The 13,965-nt window shown below is 38.9% G+C and overlaps 1 protein-coding gene across 4 annotated transcripts in view; it reads right to left on the bottom strand.

The window, feature by feature from the left end:
• Positions 1 to 13,965, bottom strand: part of BRCA1 (BRCA1 DNA repair associated) — a 76,534-nt gene that overhangs the window by 22,812 nt on the left and 39,757 nt on the right. For 3 of the 4 annotated variants that reach the window (XM_016428866.2, XM_007482128.3, NM_001033969.1), the window contains 2 exon segments: positions 6,395 to 6,566; positions 1,292 to 1,409 (listed from right to left, as the gene is read on the bottom strand). In XM_016428866.2, the coding sequence (XP_016284352.2) occupies positions 1,292 to 1,409; positions 6,395 to 6,566 (290 nt within the window). 4 annotated transcript variants of the gene reach the window in all.

Raw genomic sequence — 13,965 nt, 5'->3', positions numbered from 1 at the left:
GGGTCAAGTGACTTGCCCAGGGTCACACAGCTGGGAAGAGTCTGAGGCCAGATTTGAACCTAGGACCTCCCATCTCTAGGCCTGGCTCTCAATTCACTGAGCTACCCAGCTGCCCCCTCCAATCTAATTTTATACTACTCCCTTTCACATGCTTGATAGTCCAGTCAACTAGACTACTAAATTGTGCCCCCAACTCAACTTCTCCTCTCCTGATTGAAATAAACTCCTTCCACATCTATTCAAAACCTCTTCTTTTTTCAAGATTAATGTCATAAGAAAAGGGAGTAAGTATTTATAACTACCTACTATGTTGCTATACTATGCTAAGTGTTTTTTATGAAAATTATCTCATCTGATCCTCACAATGACCCTAGAAGGAAGATGATGTTATTACCCCCATTATATAGTTGAAAAAAAAACTGAGGCAAACAGAGGTTAAGTGACTTGCCCAGGGTCACCCACTTAGTAACTACCTGAGGCTAGATTTGAACTCGGGTCTTCCTGACTCCAGGTTCAGCCTTCTAACACTGGGCCACCAGCTGCCTCACAAGTGCTCTTTTCTTGGATTTCACATCTCTGGATGGCCAAAGAGGTTTACTTCCTCCTCTAATTTTTCTAGAACCCTCGGGATAAGATCTCTCCTTTACCTTAATCATATTCTCTCTCCTATCGAGCTTATTTGTGTATAGAACACATTGCATTGTCCACCAGTCACTGTCCATCTCCTATCCCTTCTTCCATTAAACTGAAAGTTTCTTGAGGATGGGGACTATTTCTTTTTTAATTTTTGTTGCTTTCTCTGAGACCTAGCACATAGGAGGCACTTAATGAATAAAAATTGCTAGATTGAATCCAGGGAAGTCAGCATCTAAACTTATTTCTGGAAAACAGAACTACAAATAGGGTGGGTGTGGGCTGATTTGTGAGGGGAACACCTTGTTACATCCAGCTACCAACCTCTAGTATTGTTCAAAGTTTTAGTTGTTATATTTTACTCTACTCTAGAAAAGGGACAGGTCATCCAAATACATCTGGCCCATGCTCTTGGGTACAGTTTAATATTCTTTCCTGTGCAGTGGTTTATATTATTTAAGATTAAAGCAAGAAGACTAAAGGTCTTTAGGTGATTAAATAAAATGGGACTCAAAACAAGAGGCCACACAAGTCTTTGTACATAAAGTTAGAGACTGCAAGGGGAAAAATAACAAATGCTCAATAACAAGACATGGAATTAAGAAATTGTCACTTTCTACTCCTCCCAGCATCTCTCTCAAAAACAAAATGCTTTTACCCTTCAACTCCTGCTTCTTCATTTTTGCTGTTGGAATCACTTGGAAATGCTCGGGACTTGTCTGCTGAAAAGCTTTGCACATTTTGACTTTTGTGATGGTCAACATTTTCCTCTGCTCCTTCAAAAGAGATGAAAAGAAAACACAACAATACTGTTTAGAAGCCTTGTTCTAGTAGTGATAATTCAGGTGAAGACACGGATTTTTTTTTTTTTTAAAGCAGCAGCTTGTGAAAATCAAATCAGTTTCTAAATAAGCATATCAGAAGGAGAAAATTAAAGTTTATAAACATTAACAAGTGATGGGACAGACAGATGCTAACACCAAATGGAGGAGAACAATTAAAAAAAATAATGATAATGGGCTTAGGCTGAGGCTAAGTAAAGACATCCAGCTGAGCTACAGCTACTTAACCCATCTTTTTCTCTCACCAGTAAGGAGGATGTGAGATTAGGGAAGTTTTTGATCGTTGTCTTGACCAAAGACCTAGCAATCATAGTAGCAGTAACATGAGTGAAACAGTTAACTTTATAAAAGTATAACAGCATCACCCTTTTCATTCTTAATCCTTTCCTACCATCAAAACTACACAGAAGGGGACAGTTAGGTAGCTCAGCAGATAGAGAATCAAGCCTGGAGATGGAAGGTTCTGGGTTCAACTCTGGTCTCAAACACTTCCTAGCTATGTTACCTTGGGCAAGTCACTTAATCCCAATTGCCTAGAGTTTTGATTCTAAGACAGAAGTTAGGGGTTTGTTCAAAACAAAACAAAAACTATACAGAATAAGGGTTTGAGAAAAATTGAAGGTAGATAAGGACTGGAGGAAACAGTGACATTTTTCACTTCAGTTGTTTAATTATTTAAAAATACATGGTTCCTTAGAGTAATGGAACTAAGGATGAAATAGCCAAGAAGAGAACAAATATAAAACAGTCCTAAGGGAAAGTTCTGGCATGTTAGGATATCCTTATTTACAAATTCTCAAAAGTATGAACATGCTACTGCCCTTTAAGAGGGACTTAAAGGTGGAAATACTTGGAAAGCAAAAATGAAAAACATAACTATCACAGACCCTTTCTCCATATCTAGTAGTAGGTCACTAATGATTAAGATAAATTTCAAGTTTTCATTAGGAAAACAGAAGATACTATATCATAAAAGAAAAATGTAAACAGAGGTTGCATTAATTACATTTTTTAAAGATACTGTGTAGCCTGAAGAAAAATAATCATTGATTTCTCAAATTAATCCTCAAATGCATTATTTATAGTTCCCCTTGCAGCTTAATTTCTCTGGATGTGCAAGTGTCTCAGGAACACAAGAAGAGCCCTGACTAGAGGCAGCAGCTGCTCACAACAGACTGGGCCCAAAGATGAACGAGCAGATTTTTTTCCTTTCAGTTGGGTATGGAAAACTTTAAATATAGTTGTCATTTTCCTAAAAATACAGGATGGTAATTGACAGAAAAATGTGTGGCCTCCTAAAGACCTACGTGAAGTAGAATGAATCACTCACTGAAAAAGAAAAAAATAAAGCCTCTTGAAAACCAGAAGCCAACTACTAACAAATCATTACATAACTAGAACATTTAGCTTATGAATTCCTCTTTTCATTACAATGGGCCTCAAGCCACAAAAGAACAAAAGCTAATCTAAGTTATGACATGATTCCACAGTGGTACCTTAAGAACACAGTAATGGGTTTTTTGGTTATCTTTTTGCCTCAATCTTCTGTCTCCTTCTGGAAAGAGAGACGACTTATTTTGGCCTTGTGGGAAGGCTGTTTCTTTCCAGACAAGGGAAACAGATTGGTGATCTAGAGAATGGTAATCTAGGGCCCACAGAGATTTTCTTCCAGCCATGGACCCTCCTTGTCTCCTAGAATCTTCTGATGTAGGGGAGCTGGGCCAAACAAGAGCTTCTAAAGATAAATAGATGATGACAATTTATACCAATTGGTTGTGTGGTTACTATACTCCATATAGGTATTGCTTAATGATCCTTGCAATAATTTTATAGGACAGGTTGTATAAGAACTATTATCTCCATTTTACAGATGAGGAAAACGAAGCTCAAAGCAGTTTAATGACTTGAAAAATTCATTTGGTTACTCAGTAGTAAGAGTTGAGCCTCAAAACTCTAAGTTCTAGCCTCTTTCCACTCTATAAGAAGATTTAGAGCTGGAAGGGAGCTTTAAAGATTGTCTAGGTTCAGCCCTACACTTTAGGAGGGAGGTGCTGAAGTCCAGAGAGATATGAAGGGAGTTGCCCAAGGTCACTGAGTAGTAAGTAACAAAATTAGAATTTAAACCTGAGCCTGTGATTTTTAGACCCAGCAATCTTTGCAACATAGTGTGTTGCTTTCTATGTAGGGAAGTGCCAAGTATACTCTCTTGTACACTTTCTCTCTCCCCCACCTCAGTATATGTCTCATGTCTGGCAATGGCTCCCAGGTAAAAGCTAGCAGAGGCTTCTGTGTTAAGGCCAGAACATTTGACTTCAAGAGAAAGGAAGAAAAGAGTGCAAGTCATCCTTATGAGCAAGCCTAAAAAGGGAACTGAGGGTGTGGCTTTATGGGACTTACACTAAGGAAAACAAGTCCATCTTTCCTATTGAGTGTGACGCTTGGCTGAGGATCAGCTAGGCTCACATGAACTTAAGGAGGAAAAAGAGCTCCTAATGAGAGTTGGCATTAAGTTGAAACCACAAACACTTAAGAAACAGAAGCACAAAGGAAACTGTTTTTCTGCAGACCTTCAGGAACACACAAAAACTAAGATGAGATAGTATATTACACAGACATTCAAAGTCAGACAATAACATTTTATTTCTTGCACACTTGGATTTTAAAAGTCTAGTCAGTGTTTAGACTGGAGACAGTAAAAGCACCCCAAAGAGAAGCATTGTGCCAGGGATCGTGACAGGACTTTGGGCTTCATTATTTGGGAGATGAACTAAATGGAGATACAGTTACAAAGAATGCATTTAAGGAAATACATTTTGAACCACTGCCATAGCAACAGAGTTCCCAGCTTCTCATGCATGAGCTACTGTTCCCTCTAAACACAAAAATATTGAGGAGGGACCAGGCCCTCAGGTTTGAATAGCTAATGGACTTGGGTTCCTAGAAAGACCCAAAGGAGAAAAGAAAGTCCCAGCATCCTAAAGAAACAACAGTATATGAGAAGAAAAATGACAGTTTGGGAAAAGGATTAAAGTAGTAGAAAATCTGGATCCCTAATTCATCTGGATCAAGCAGATCCGCATGGACAGGGCAGTGAAAAGAACTTTGGGAGAGCTTAGGAGGAATGGGTCACAGAAATACCAAGGCCACAAGTGGAAGTTGGCTCAACATCCTAGCATCCCCTTCCCCCCAAGGAAAAAACTCCTTGTTTGGGCTCACCCATTTGTGGCACTTTGTTGGATTGAACTCTAATCTTTCATGGAGTTTTTTTTCCCAGTTAAAAATCTAACATCTTTGCCTTACCTTCCTCCATCTATTTATTTTTGTCAACATATAGGTGCAAATTATTCCCAGGATTATCTTTTAAAACAGCTCAAAATTCCTTCTTGAATAGCCCCATTTAGCTCCAATGTACCTTTCAGACTGCATTCCTTTGGCACTCATGCACTCGGGTTATGCTCTAATTAATCTGGCCTTGCCAATACAGAAAAACCCTGCCATAAAGCACTGTCCAATATAGCACAGATTTCATTATGCCAAGAGTCAACTCGTGACTCCTAAACACTATGTGTCTTTCAGGCTAACACAGAAAGCCTGTTACTTTGGAGAGTTCCTCCTCTCTTTCTAATGTTAAAGGAGTGGAATTATACAATCTCAGTCAGAAAGGATTTGAGATGCCTAGTCTGACCTTTACATATTGCATGAAACCCTCTAAACCAAGAGGTGTTAAACTCACAGGCAATCCACAATTCTGAGCAAGGTATAAACCAGATTAAAATATAGTTGATGGGGCAGCTAGATTGGATTGCACAGTGGATAGAGTACCAGGTCTGGAGTCAGGAGATCTGGGTTTATATCTAGCCTCATATACTTCCTAGCTCTATGAACCTGGGCAAGTTTTTTAACCCTGATTGCCAAGCCTTTGCCACTCTTCTTTCTTAAAATTGATACTAAGACAGAAGGTAAAGGTTTTAAAAAACAAAACAAAAACACTGAAATATTATCTCATTTGATACTCACATCAACCCTGGGAGGTAGGTGTTTTTGTTTTCTCCATTTTATAGATCAGGAAATTGAGGCAGATAGAGGTTAAGTGACTGGCACAGGTTACACATCTGGGGAGTCTGAGGCTGGATTTGAATTCAGATCATCCTGACTTCAGGGCCCTTGCTCTGCTATACCACATAGTTGCCCTGTTGAATATTCTACTGTCCAGAATTAAAACATAATCACTTTTCCACATGAAGACAGTTATCAGGGCAGCTGGGTTGCTCAGTGGATAGAGTCAGACCTAGAGAGGGGAGGTCCTGGGTTCAAATATGGCCTCAGACACTTCCGAGCTGTTTGACCCTGGGTAAGTCATTTAACTCCCATTGCCTATCCCTTACTGTTCTTCTGCCTTGGAACCAATACACAGTATTGAGTCTGTTATCACATAGCTCTAAAGTCTTGTCTTTAGTGGGTGAAACATTCCCAGTTCCTTTCACCATATCTCACCAGGAAGGTTTCAGGTCTCCCTGCCTTGCCTAGCTGCTTCTCTCAGAAGGAGCGCCAGCTCATCAAGTCCCTCCTTAATGCAGGGTGCTCAGAAGAGAATATATTAATATATATATCACTGCATACTGCTTCCAAGTGTTATCATTTATTTTCATGTAGAGACTCTGTCTTTCCTTTCTTAGATTCCTAGCCGTACACAGACAGGATCCTCCCCCCCCTTTAAACCTCTGCATACTGCATATTATTCAATACATAGAGAGTGACACCACAGTGGCCCTGGATGACCCTTTCTCTTGGATCCTCTCTGGAAAGCCTTTTGAGGGCAAGTATCTTACTTGATTTATGCTTGAAATTCCCCATCACACCTCACAAAGGGCCCAGCACCAAATGACTCAGTAAATGTCAGCTGACCAAAATGTCTTTACCTCTTTCTGAATTGGTCTGTTTCAAGTCTGGCTGGTCCATGGAGGGGCATAGCCCAGGTTCCTGAGAACTGGAGTTGTTGGTGACCTGACTACTATGTTGCTCCAAAACAGCCTCTAGGACAGCCATTTCCTGTTGGAGTTTTTTCAGGTTGTCTTGCATGGTATCCCTTTGCTACAACAAAGGAATGATCCTGTGTCAAAAGATTATGTTTCTCTCAAAGGAAAAAAAAGGCCAGCATTAAAGTTAATTACAAAGACATATTTCATGAAGAGAACACAAATTGTCTAGTATTGAATGACTAAATCTGGTCAAACACCTATAATCTAACTGGGTTCACATAATCATACCCACAAAATTGTTCTAGGCAGAAACAGGGGAGAGAAAATGAAAAACCAATTACCTGTTACAAGGTGTCATTTTAATTTAAAGATCGTGGAAAGAGAAGAAAAACCTGGGAAATCTGATAACTTTAAGATATTCAATTAACTTGATTTTAATAGTTTATATAGGCTTTGTCTTTGTTCAACTTCTTTTTTAAAGATATAAGAAAGAATTAACTTTCCTCTGTAAGTACAGAGAAGATTTAGGTTAGGTGGTAGAAAAGTTATCAAGGTGAATAAACACTTTGAAAGGCTCCTTAGGGGTCCTTAATCTTACTTGGAATCTGAAATTGACTTAGAGAATTCCTTTCTACCTCTAGGATTCCCTGATTCTTTGGCTTCAGTCAGAAGGAATAAGTTGCTAATGAGGTGCTTAGAGATCACTGAAGAAAAGGATCTGAAATATTAATAGACTAATGGGTTCCTATAGAAAGACTACTAAAAATAAGTGAAAGGTGGAAGAACAGCCATTGTTTTGACTATAAAGACATTCAACTAATGGGACCATAGGAGGTGATCTTTTAGAGTAGAAAGAATGCCAAGATTTAATCTTTATTTTTGATATTTATTACTTGTGAGACCATGGATAAATTACTTTATCTCTCTTGAGTCTCAGTTTCCTCAACTGTAAAATGGAGATAATAATACCTGTAGCACCCACTTCACAAAATTGCTGTGAATTTCAAATGTGAGAACATATGAAAAGCATTCTGCAAACTGTAGCAGGTTCTATAAATACCAGCTACCATGATTATACCTATGTTGTTTTCAGTTTACAAGTCGATACTACTCATTTCAATTCGAGAAAGGGCCAATTAAGACAAGGCTTTTGGAAGGCAAAAAATTAAGAGGTCATTACTGGATTCAAATTGGCAGTGAGGAGTTTTCTAAAATGTACACTTCTGGGGCAGATGGGTATCTCAGTGGATAGAGCACTAGTTCTAGAGACAGGAGGTCCTGCATTTAAACCTGACCTCAGACATTTCCTAGCTGTATGACTCTAGACAAGTCACTTAACCCCCACTGCCTAGCCCTTCTTTTGCCTTGGAACCAATACATGGTATTAGTTCTAAGATGGAAGATAAGGGTTTTAGAAAGAAAAAAACAAACAAATAAAATAAAATGTATACTTCTTAGGAAGATTTAAGATGCACTGTGGAGAGAGTCAGGTTGGAACCCAGGAGAATCTGGGTTCATGACTTCAGATTCTTCCTGTGTGACTATGGGCTAGTCACTTAACCCTAATTACCACTAGCCCTTACCACTCTTGTGACTTAGAACAGATACTTAGTATAGATTCTAAGATGGAAGAGTTAAAAAAATAAAATACACATTCACATATATCAGGAACTCTAACAAAAATATGGGGAGAAGAGTTGTTTCTCTTTTTTAAATTTTGAGGTCCAAAGTCTCTACCTTTCCCCCTCCCAATAAGCAATCTGACATAGATTTTACATGCAATGAACTTCTAATTCTTGAAAATGTCTTTGCCGTTCCCTAAAAACCGGTTATCTTCCTTCTCCTGCCACATGGAATTCATAGCTTTAGCTGGAGGTTTTTATGAGGAAAAAATGTATCCTGAGCTTGACAAAGGTTTTCCAGTGCCACCCTGGGATTGCACTGCTGCCAATTACTCTGGTAGCAACAGCAGTGCCACCATGTGGAGCTTGGTTGTGGTTACATCTATGAGCAGAGAATGGACGAGGTTTTCCCTCAGCATCCGCTAATATGGGACAATAAAAAGGCCTCTGATGAATGTTTTCAGAATTCTGTTCTGGTAGCTAGATCCTGTGATTACCACCCCTTGCTTCTACATGGCTAATAAGCAGCTTAGGAAGTCAGAAAGACTAGCAAGAGGAGAGCTATGACTGTGTAATTGTGCTCTGAGGGGTAAGGGTGCAGAGACCCTCCATTTTTACCAAGTAAATGTTCCAAGTACTGTTTTCTGATTGGATAGTTACTCAGCATCCTGTAGGGGTATGGCCAGTCACATTTTAGAGATCTCAGATCTGTGATGCCAGGATGTAGTTAAGATCTTAGTTAACCAGGGAACAGCTTAGATAAGGCATTAATTTCCACTGTTGCCAGATATCTTCCTTATGAATGCATCTGGCCAGAGTATTTCTCTTCCAATGGCTTAAAAAACAAAACAACAACAAAAATGCTTACCTTCTATCTCAGTATCGGTTCTAAGATAGAAGAACAGCAAGGGCTAGACCATTAAGGTTAAGTGACTTGCTCAGGGTCACACAGGTAGGAAATGTCTGAGGTGAGATTCAAACCCAGGACTTCCTGACTTCAGGCCTGGTATCTATCCACTGTGCTACTGAGCCACCTTGATCTGGGGATATCTGGAAGTGTGGTTCAATCAAACTAGACAAGTTGCTGTCTCTATACATGTCCTGTGGGTTCCTTCTTCAGTGTCTTTATTTGCATTATTTTTTATGCTGGAAATGCCAATTTTTCGACTTCCAATTTATGAATTAAGTTGTCCTGTGGTTATTTATAACCACAAATAGTCCCCATTAAGCTTTGTTCAAGTTAAATAAAAAAACTCCTGGTTCTTAGTTTCCATAGTTTATTAATATTATTTGAATAAAGAAAGCAGATTGATAGAGTTTAAAGTCTATTTCTAATCTAATTCTGAACATGCGTCTCTCCACATGTTCTATCTATCTCTCTCAGCCATGGTCCTCCACTGCCATCGTCCAAGGGAATAGAGAGTGAGCACCCCCTGGCACCCATCTTTCATCCTTTCTTTTGGCTTGGACCCATAACCTTTTGTTCCAGGTCCATGTTCCTAGGACTCTTTACCTGTGACATGTTTGAAGGGTTCATGTGACATCCAGTCCCACAGTGCAGGGACACAGGTCAGATACTCCTGGGAAGAGGGGGTTCCCTTTACAAAGCTATAAAGCACTATAAGGCAAGGACTACAACATTTAAATTTTGTATCATCCCCAGCATCTACCCTAGATTTCCACACATAGTAGGGGGCTTAATAAGAGTTTTGGTCAATTGTCTTTTTTATAATTCAATTTAATCTCCTATATAATCTCTTGTGCTAAAATATATTAAGTGTATTTGTAATCTCTGACATCGATACTTTGGGGTAAATGTTTACTATAACATTTTGTAAAAAAATCAAACAAGCCCCCAGATAAAAATAAATTAACAGGGGCAGCTGGGTAGCTCAGTGGATTGAGAGTAAGGCGTGGAGATGGGAAGTCCTAGGTTCAAATCTGGCCTCAGAACTTCCCAGCTGTGTGACCCTGGGCAAGTCACTTGACCCCCATTGCCTAGCCCTTACCACTCTTCTGCCTTGGATCCAATACACAGGATTGATTCCAAGATGGAAGGTAAGGGTTTTAAAAAAATAAAATAAAATAACCCAAAATTCTTTTGATGTATATTTAAAATATGTCTGAAACCAGGAATATAATCTTCAGCAGTGGAACCTGGATCAAATAATGGGGTGAGGATACTCATTCAAAGTCACAAACAATATGCAAGTACCAAGGATGACAGGATCAGAAATTAGACCCCCTCATATTCCCAATTCCAGAATATAAGGAGCAAAATGTTATTCTGAGATAGTAAAAGAATCTTCTTCTAACCTTCCCACATCTGGAAGGAATCATGAATCAGAGAAAGGAAAGGCCCTACAGGTCTCTTCATTTGTCTAGTCACCATGGCAATCCTGCATGAATGGAGAGAATGCTTTGTACCTGATCTTAGCTCAGGTACAAGACAGGCAGAAGCCATACAAACCCCCTCTATAGTCCACTAGGCCATAGGCTTTGGGAAACTTCCTTTCTACAGAAAATGAAAAGATGAGACTTTTAAAAAAACAGGAATAGAGGATCATTGATAGGGAACATTACATATACTATCAGACATGGTTGGTATTTGGTTAGTTTTGCTGAACTGCTTTTTAAAAAAATTCTTTGTAACAAGGAATGACTTGCTGGGAAGGGGAGGAAAGATGAATATATTTGACAGTGAAGGTAATGAAAGAACAGGTAACAATTAAAAAGTAAAAAAAAAATAAATTGAGGGTGGCAAGTCTCTCTCATAGTCCTCAGAACAGAGTGAGGGTTTGGGAAGTTGTTCTGACAAAAGCCAGACCAACATTCCATTCCTTGGGGTACCAGTGACTTCACTGAGCTGGTTATGGTTCCCACCACCATGAGAGAAAATAGCTTAATAGGTGTTTATCCTATGTTTTAGCTTGATATCAGACATTAATTTTTTAACTCATACCTTCTGTCTTAGAATTGATACTAAATTATCAGTTCTAAGGCAGAAGAGAGGTAAGGACTAGGCAATTGGAGTTAAGTGTCTTGCCCAATGTCATGCAATTAGGAAGACATTAGATTCTATATACCCTGCATGTCTTGGGTGTAACACTGCAACATAGAGAAGGAAAGTGAGGGCAACTGTGTAGCTCAGTGGATTGAGAGCCAGGTCTAATAGGAGGTCCTAGGTTCAAATCTGGTCTCAGACACTTCCTAGCTATGTGACCCTGGGTAAGTCACTTAACCCCCATTGTCTAGCCCATACCACTCTTCTGCCTTGGAACTAATACACTGTATTGATTCTAAGATTGAAGATAAGGAGAGCCACTTCTCCAGTGTCAAAATGATGAACAAATTCAACAGTAGATTCTAAGAATCATGAGTATACCTCGAATCTCAATGTCCTACATTAACCCTGAGACTTTATTTGCTTCTGGATCTGGAAGAGACTCATTAAATGCTCAATAATACAGTGTTATTACCTGCTACAATAGCTAAATAGGTTTTTCAAGGAAAGAATTCTAGGGTTGAAAAAACAGCAAGGAAAGCTATAACTCTTCCTGGTCGATGCTTAGTCTTTTACTGCAAAGAATTTTGAAAGGAAAAGAACAAGTCCCCATTGGTTTTTGCTTCTTACTTGCTTGAAACCTTAGGGTAAGTAATAGGGGGGAAAAAAAGAAGGTCCTAGGGTAATTCACTTAGTGAATTAGATCTCATCAATAATGAAATTTATTGTGCCAAGGTTTTTTCTTTGAGAGTTTGTAAAGTGAAAAGATAGCCAGGTTCGGTGTCAGGAAAGTCTCCCACCACCTCCTTGGTTTTTAGCAGTGTGACTGTGAAGAAGTCATATAATTCCTGAGTCTCAGGTTCCTTATTTGTAAAAGAGTAATAATCCTATCATATCTATCCTCACAGGATTGATGTCATGATCAAATGAATTCGGGTACATAAAGTGCTTTGCAAACTTTATAGCTTATGTATTAAAAAAAAGGTTAGTTCTAATTTTTATTCTCCAGTGGGCTTTTCTACCACAAGGTCTAGGGACATGCACCCCAACAGATTCTTTTAATTGATAAAGATTTTTCAATACTATCTATGCCAAATATTTCTGGGATTGACCCACTGGGATTTGAAACAAAACAAAACAAAATTGCCATTGCCTATGAAACAAGAAAAACACAGGCCCTGGAAGGAACAGTGAAGGTTTTAAAAACTGAAGGCAAGATGCTTACAGGCCCCCCCCCCTCCCCCCCAATAAATCACATAGGTTTCAGTTTGGTATCATGAGCTGATCACTGCCTCTGCACAGAAGTGTCTGAACAAGGGCAAGATTTAAATGATTCTTTTAATTTAATTCCTTTAAATGATTCCCCAGGCTGGTCCTCCTTCCTTGGGGAGGGTGTACCTTTCTCATCTTTGGCACAAGCACCACCTCCTGGATGAAACCTTCCCTGATCCTCCAGCTCAAAGGGTTCTCTTTGTCCTTATATTTCCCTGGAACATGGTCTGGAATTCTATTCTTTGATGTCTCCACACTTTATCTGGAATTCTATTTATGTGGGAACATTTTATATTTGTCCCAGTAGGAGTAAACTCCTTAAAGGTTGGGATATAGTCCTTTCTTTTGTCTCTATTACCTGAACAACTTTTCTTGATCATTTCTTTGTGTCCTGATCATCCAGCAGAGTACCTTGCACATATTAGATGCTTAACAAATGCTTGTTAAATTAGTTTGTGATAGAATTTCACACAATCCACCACAAAGGACAATGATAAGACTTAATTAATGCTTAAAGAATGAATGGACAAAGTGTCTGCTACAGGCCTAGCAGGTTTTATCAAGGAAAACAAAAGATATGTTCAAAACTCCTGCTAATTAAAACTTCTCCATACGTTAGAACAGAAATTCTTAATCTTTTTTTATGTGCCAGGGGCCACTTTGGCAGTCTGGTGAAGACAAGGGAGCCCTTCTCAGATTTTTTAAAAACATAAAATCAAATATGTAGGATTATAAAGGAAACAAATTATATTGAAATAAAGTTATCAAAATATTCTTTAAAAAACAAGTTCATAGATCTCAGGTTAAGAGCTACAACTTTAAAAGATGGCCTAAAATGTGGTCTCAAGATGGTTTTAGCTGTGACCCTGGGCAAGTCACATAACTTCCATTGCCTAGCCCTTATCACTTTTCTCCCTTAGAACCAATACAGTACTGATTCAAAGATGGAAAGTAAGGGTTTAAAAAAAAGAAGGAAGACAGGGGATAAGAAATGATGCAGATTGGGAACTCAATTCTAATGCAGAAGGCATCTGGGGAAAGGGAATAGGATAAAGAAACTTTATTGAACTTTGATCCAGACTGATGTCTTCACACTATATCTGGAATTCTATTTATGTGGAAACATTTTATATTTGTGGATAGAATGCCAGGCCTAGAGGCTCTGGGCTCAAATCTGGCTCCAGATGCATTCTAACTGTATGACCCTGGGCAAGTTACTTAACCCTATTTGCCTAGCTCTTACCCTCTTGTGCCTAGGAATTGATATGTAGTATTCATTCTAAGACAGAAGGTAAGGGTTAAAAAAAAAAAAGATGGTCTACATGAACTACACATTGTGGAAAACAAACAAACGAACAAACAAACAAACCTCAATCACCTAGTGGTCAACCCTCTGAGTAAGACTAGATCTTGGAAGGCAGCTATATGCTACAATGAGATATTAGGACTGGAGGATTTCATACATAGGAGAAATGATTAAAAACCTACTTTCTTTGTTCCTGGACTGGAATCTGAATCAGCTAGCGAAAAGGAAGTTAATCATTGAGGTAGTCTTCAGGTTTCTCAAGAAAGGATGAACAGTATGTAAGTGTGAAATGTGGGGCAAAGATCAT

The sequence above is a fragment of the Monodelphis domestica genome, chromosome 2 (genome assembly GCF_027887165.1).
Source record: "Monodelphis domestica isolate mMonDom1 chromosome 2, mMonDom1.pri, whole genome shotgun sequence".
Lineage (NCBI taxonomy): Eukaryota > Metazoa > Chordata > Mammalia > Didelphimorphia > Didelphidae > Monodelphis > Monodelphis domestica.
This window is presented reverse-complemented; position numbering and strand designations above follow the sequence as displayed.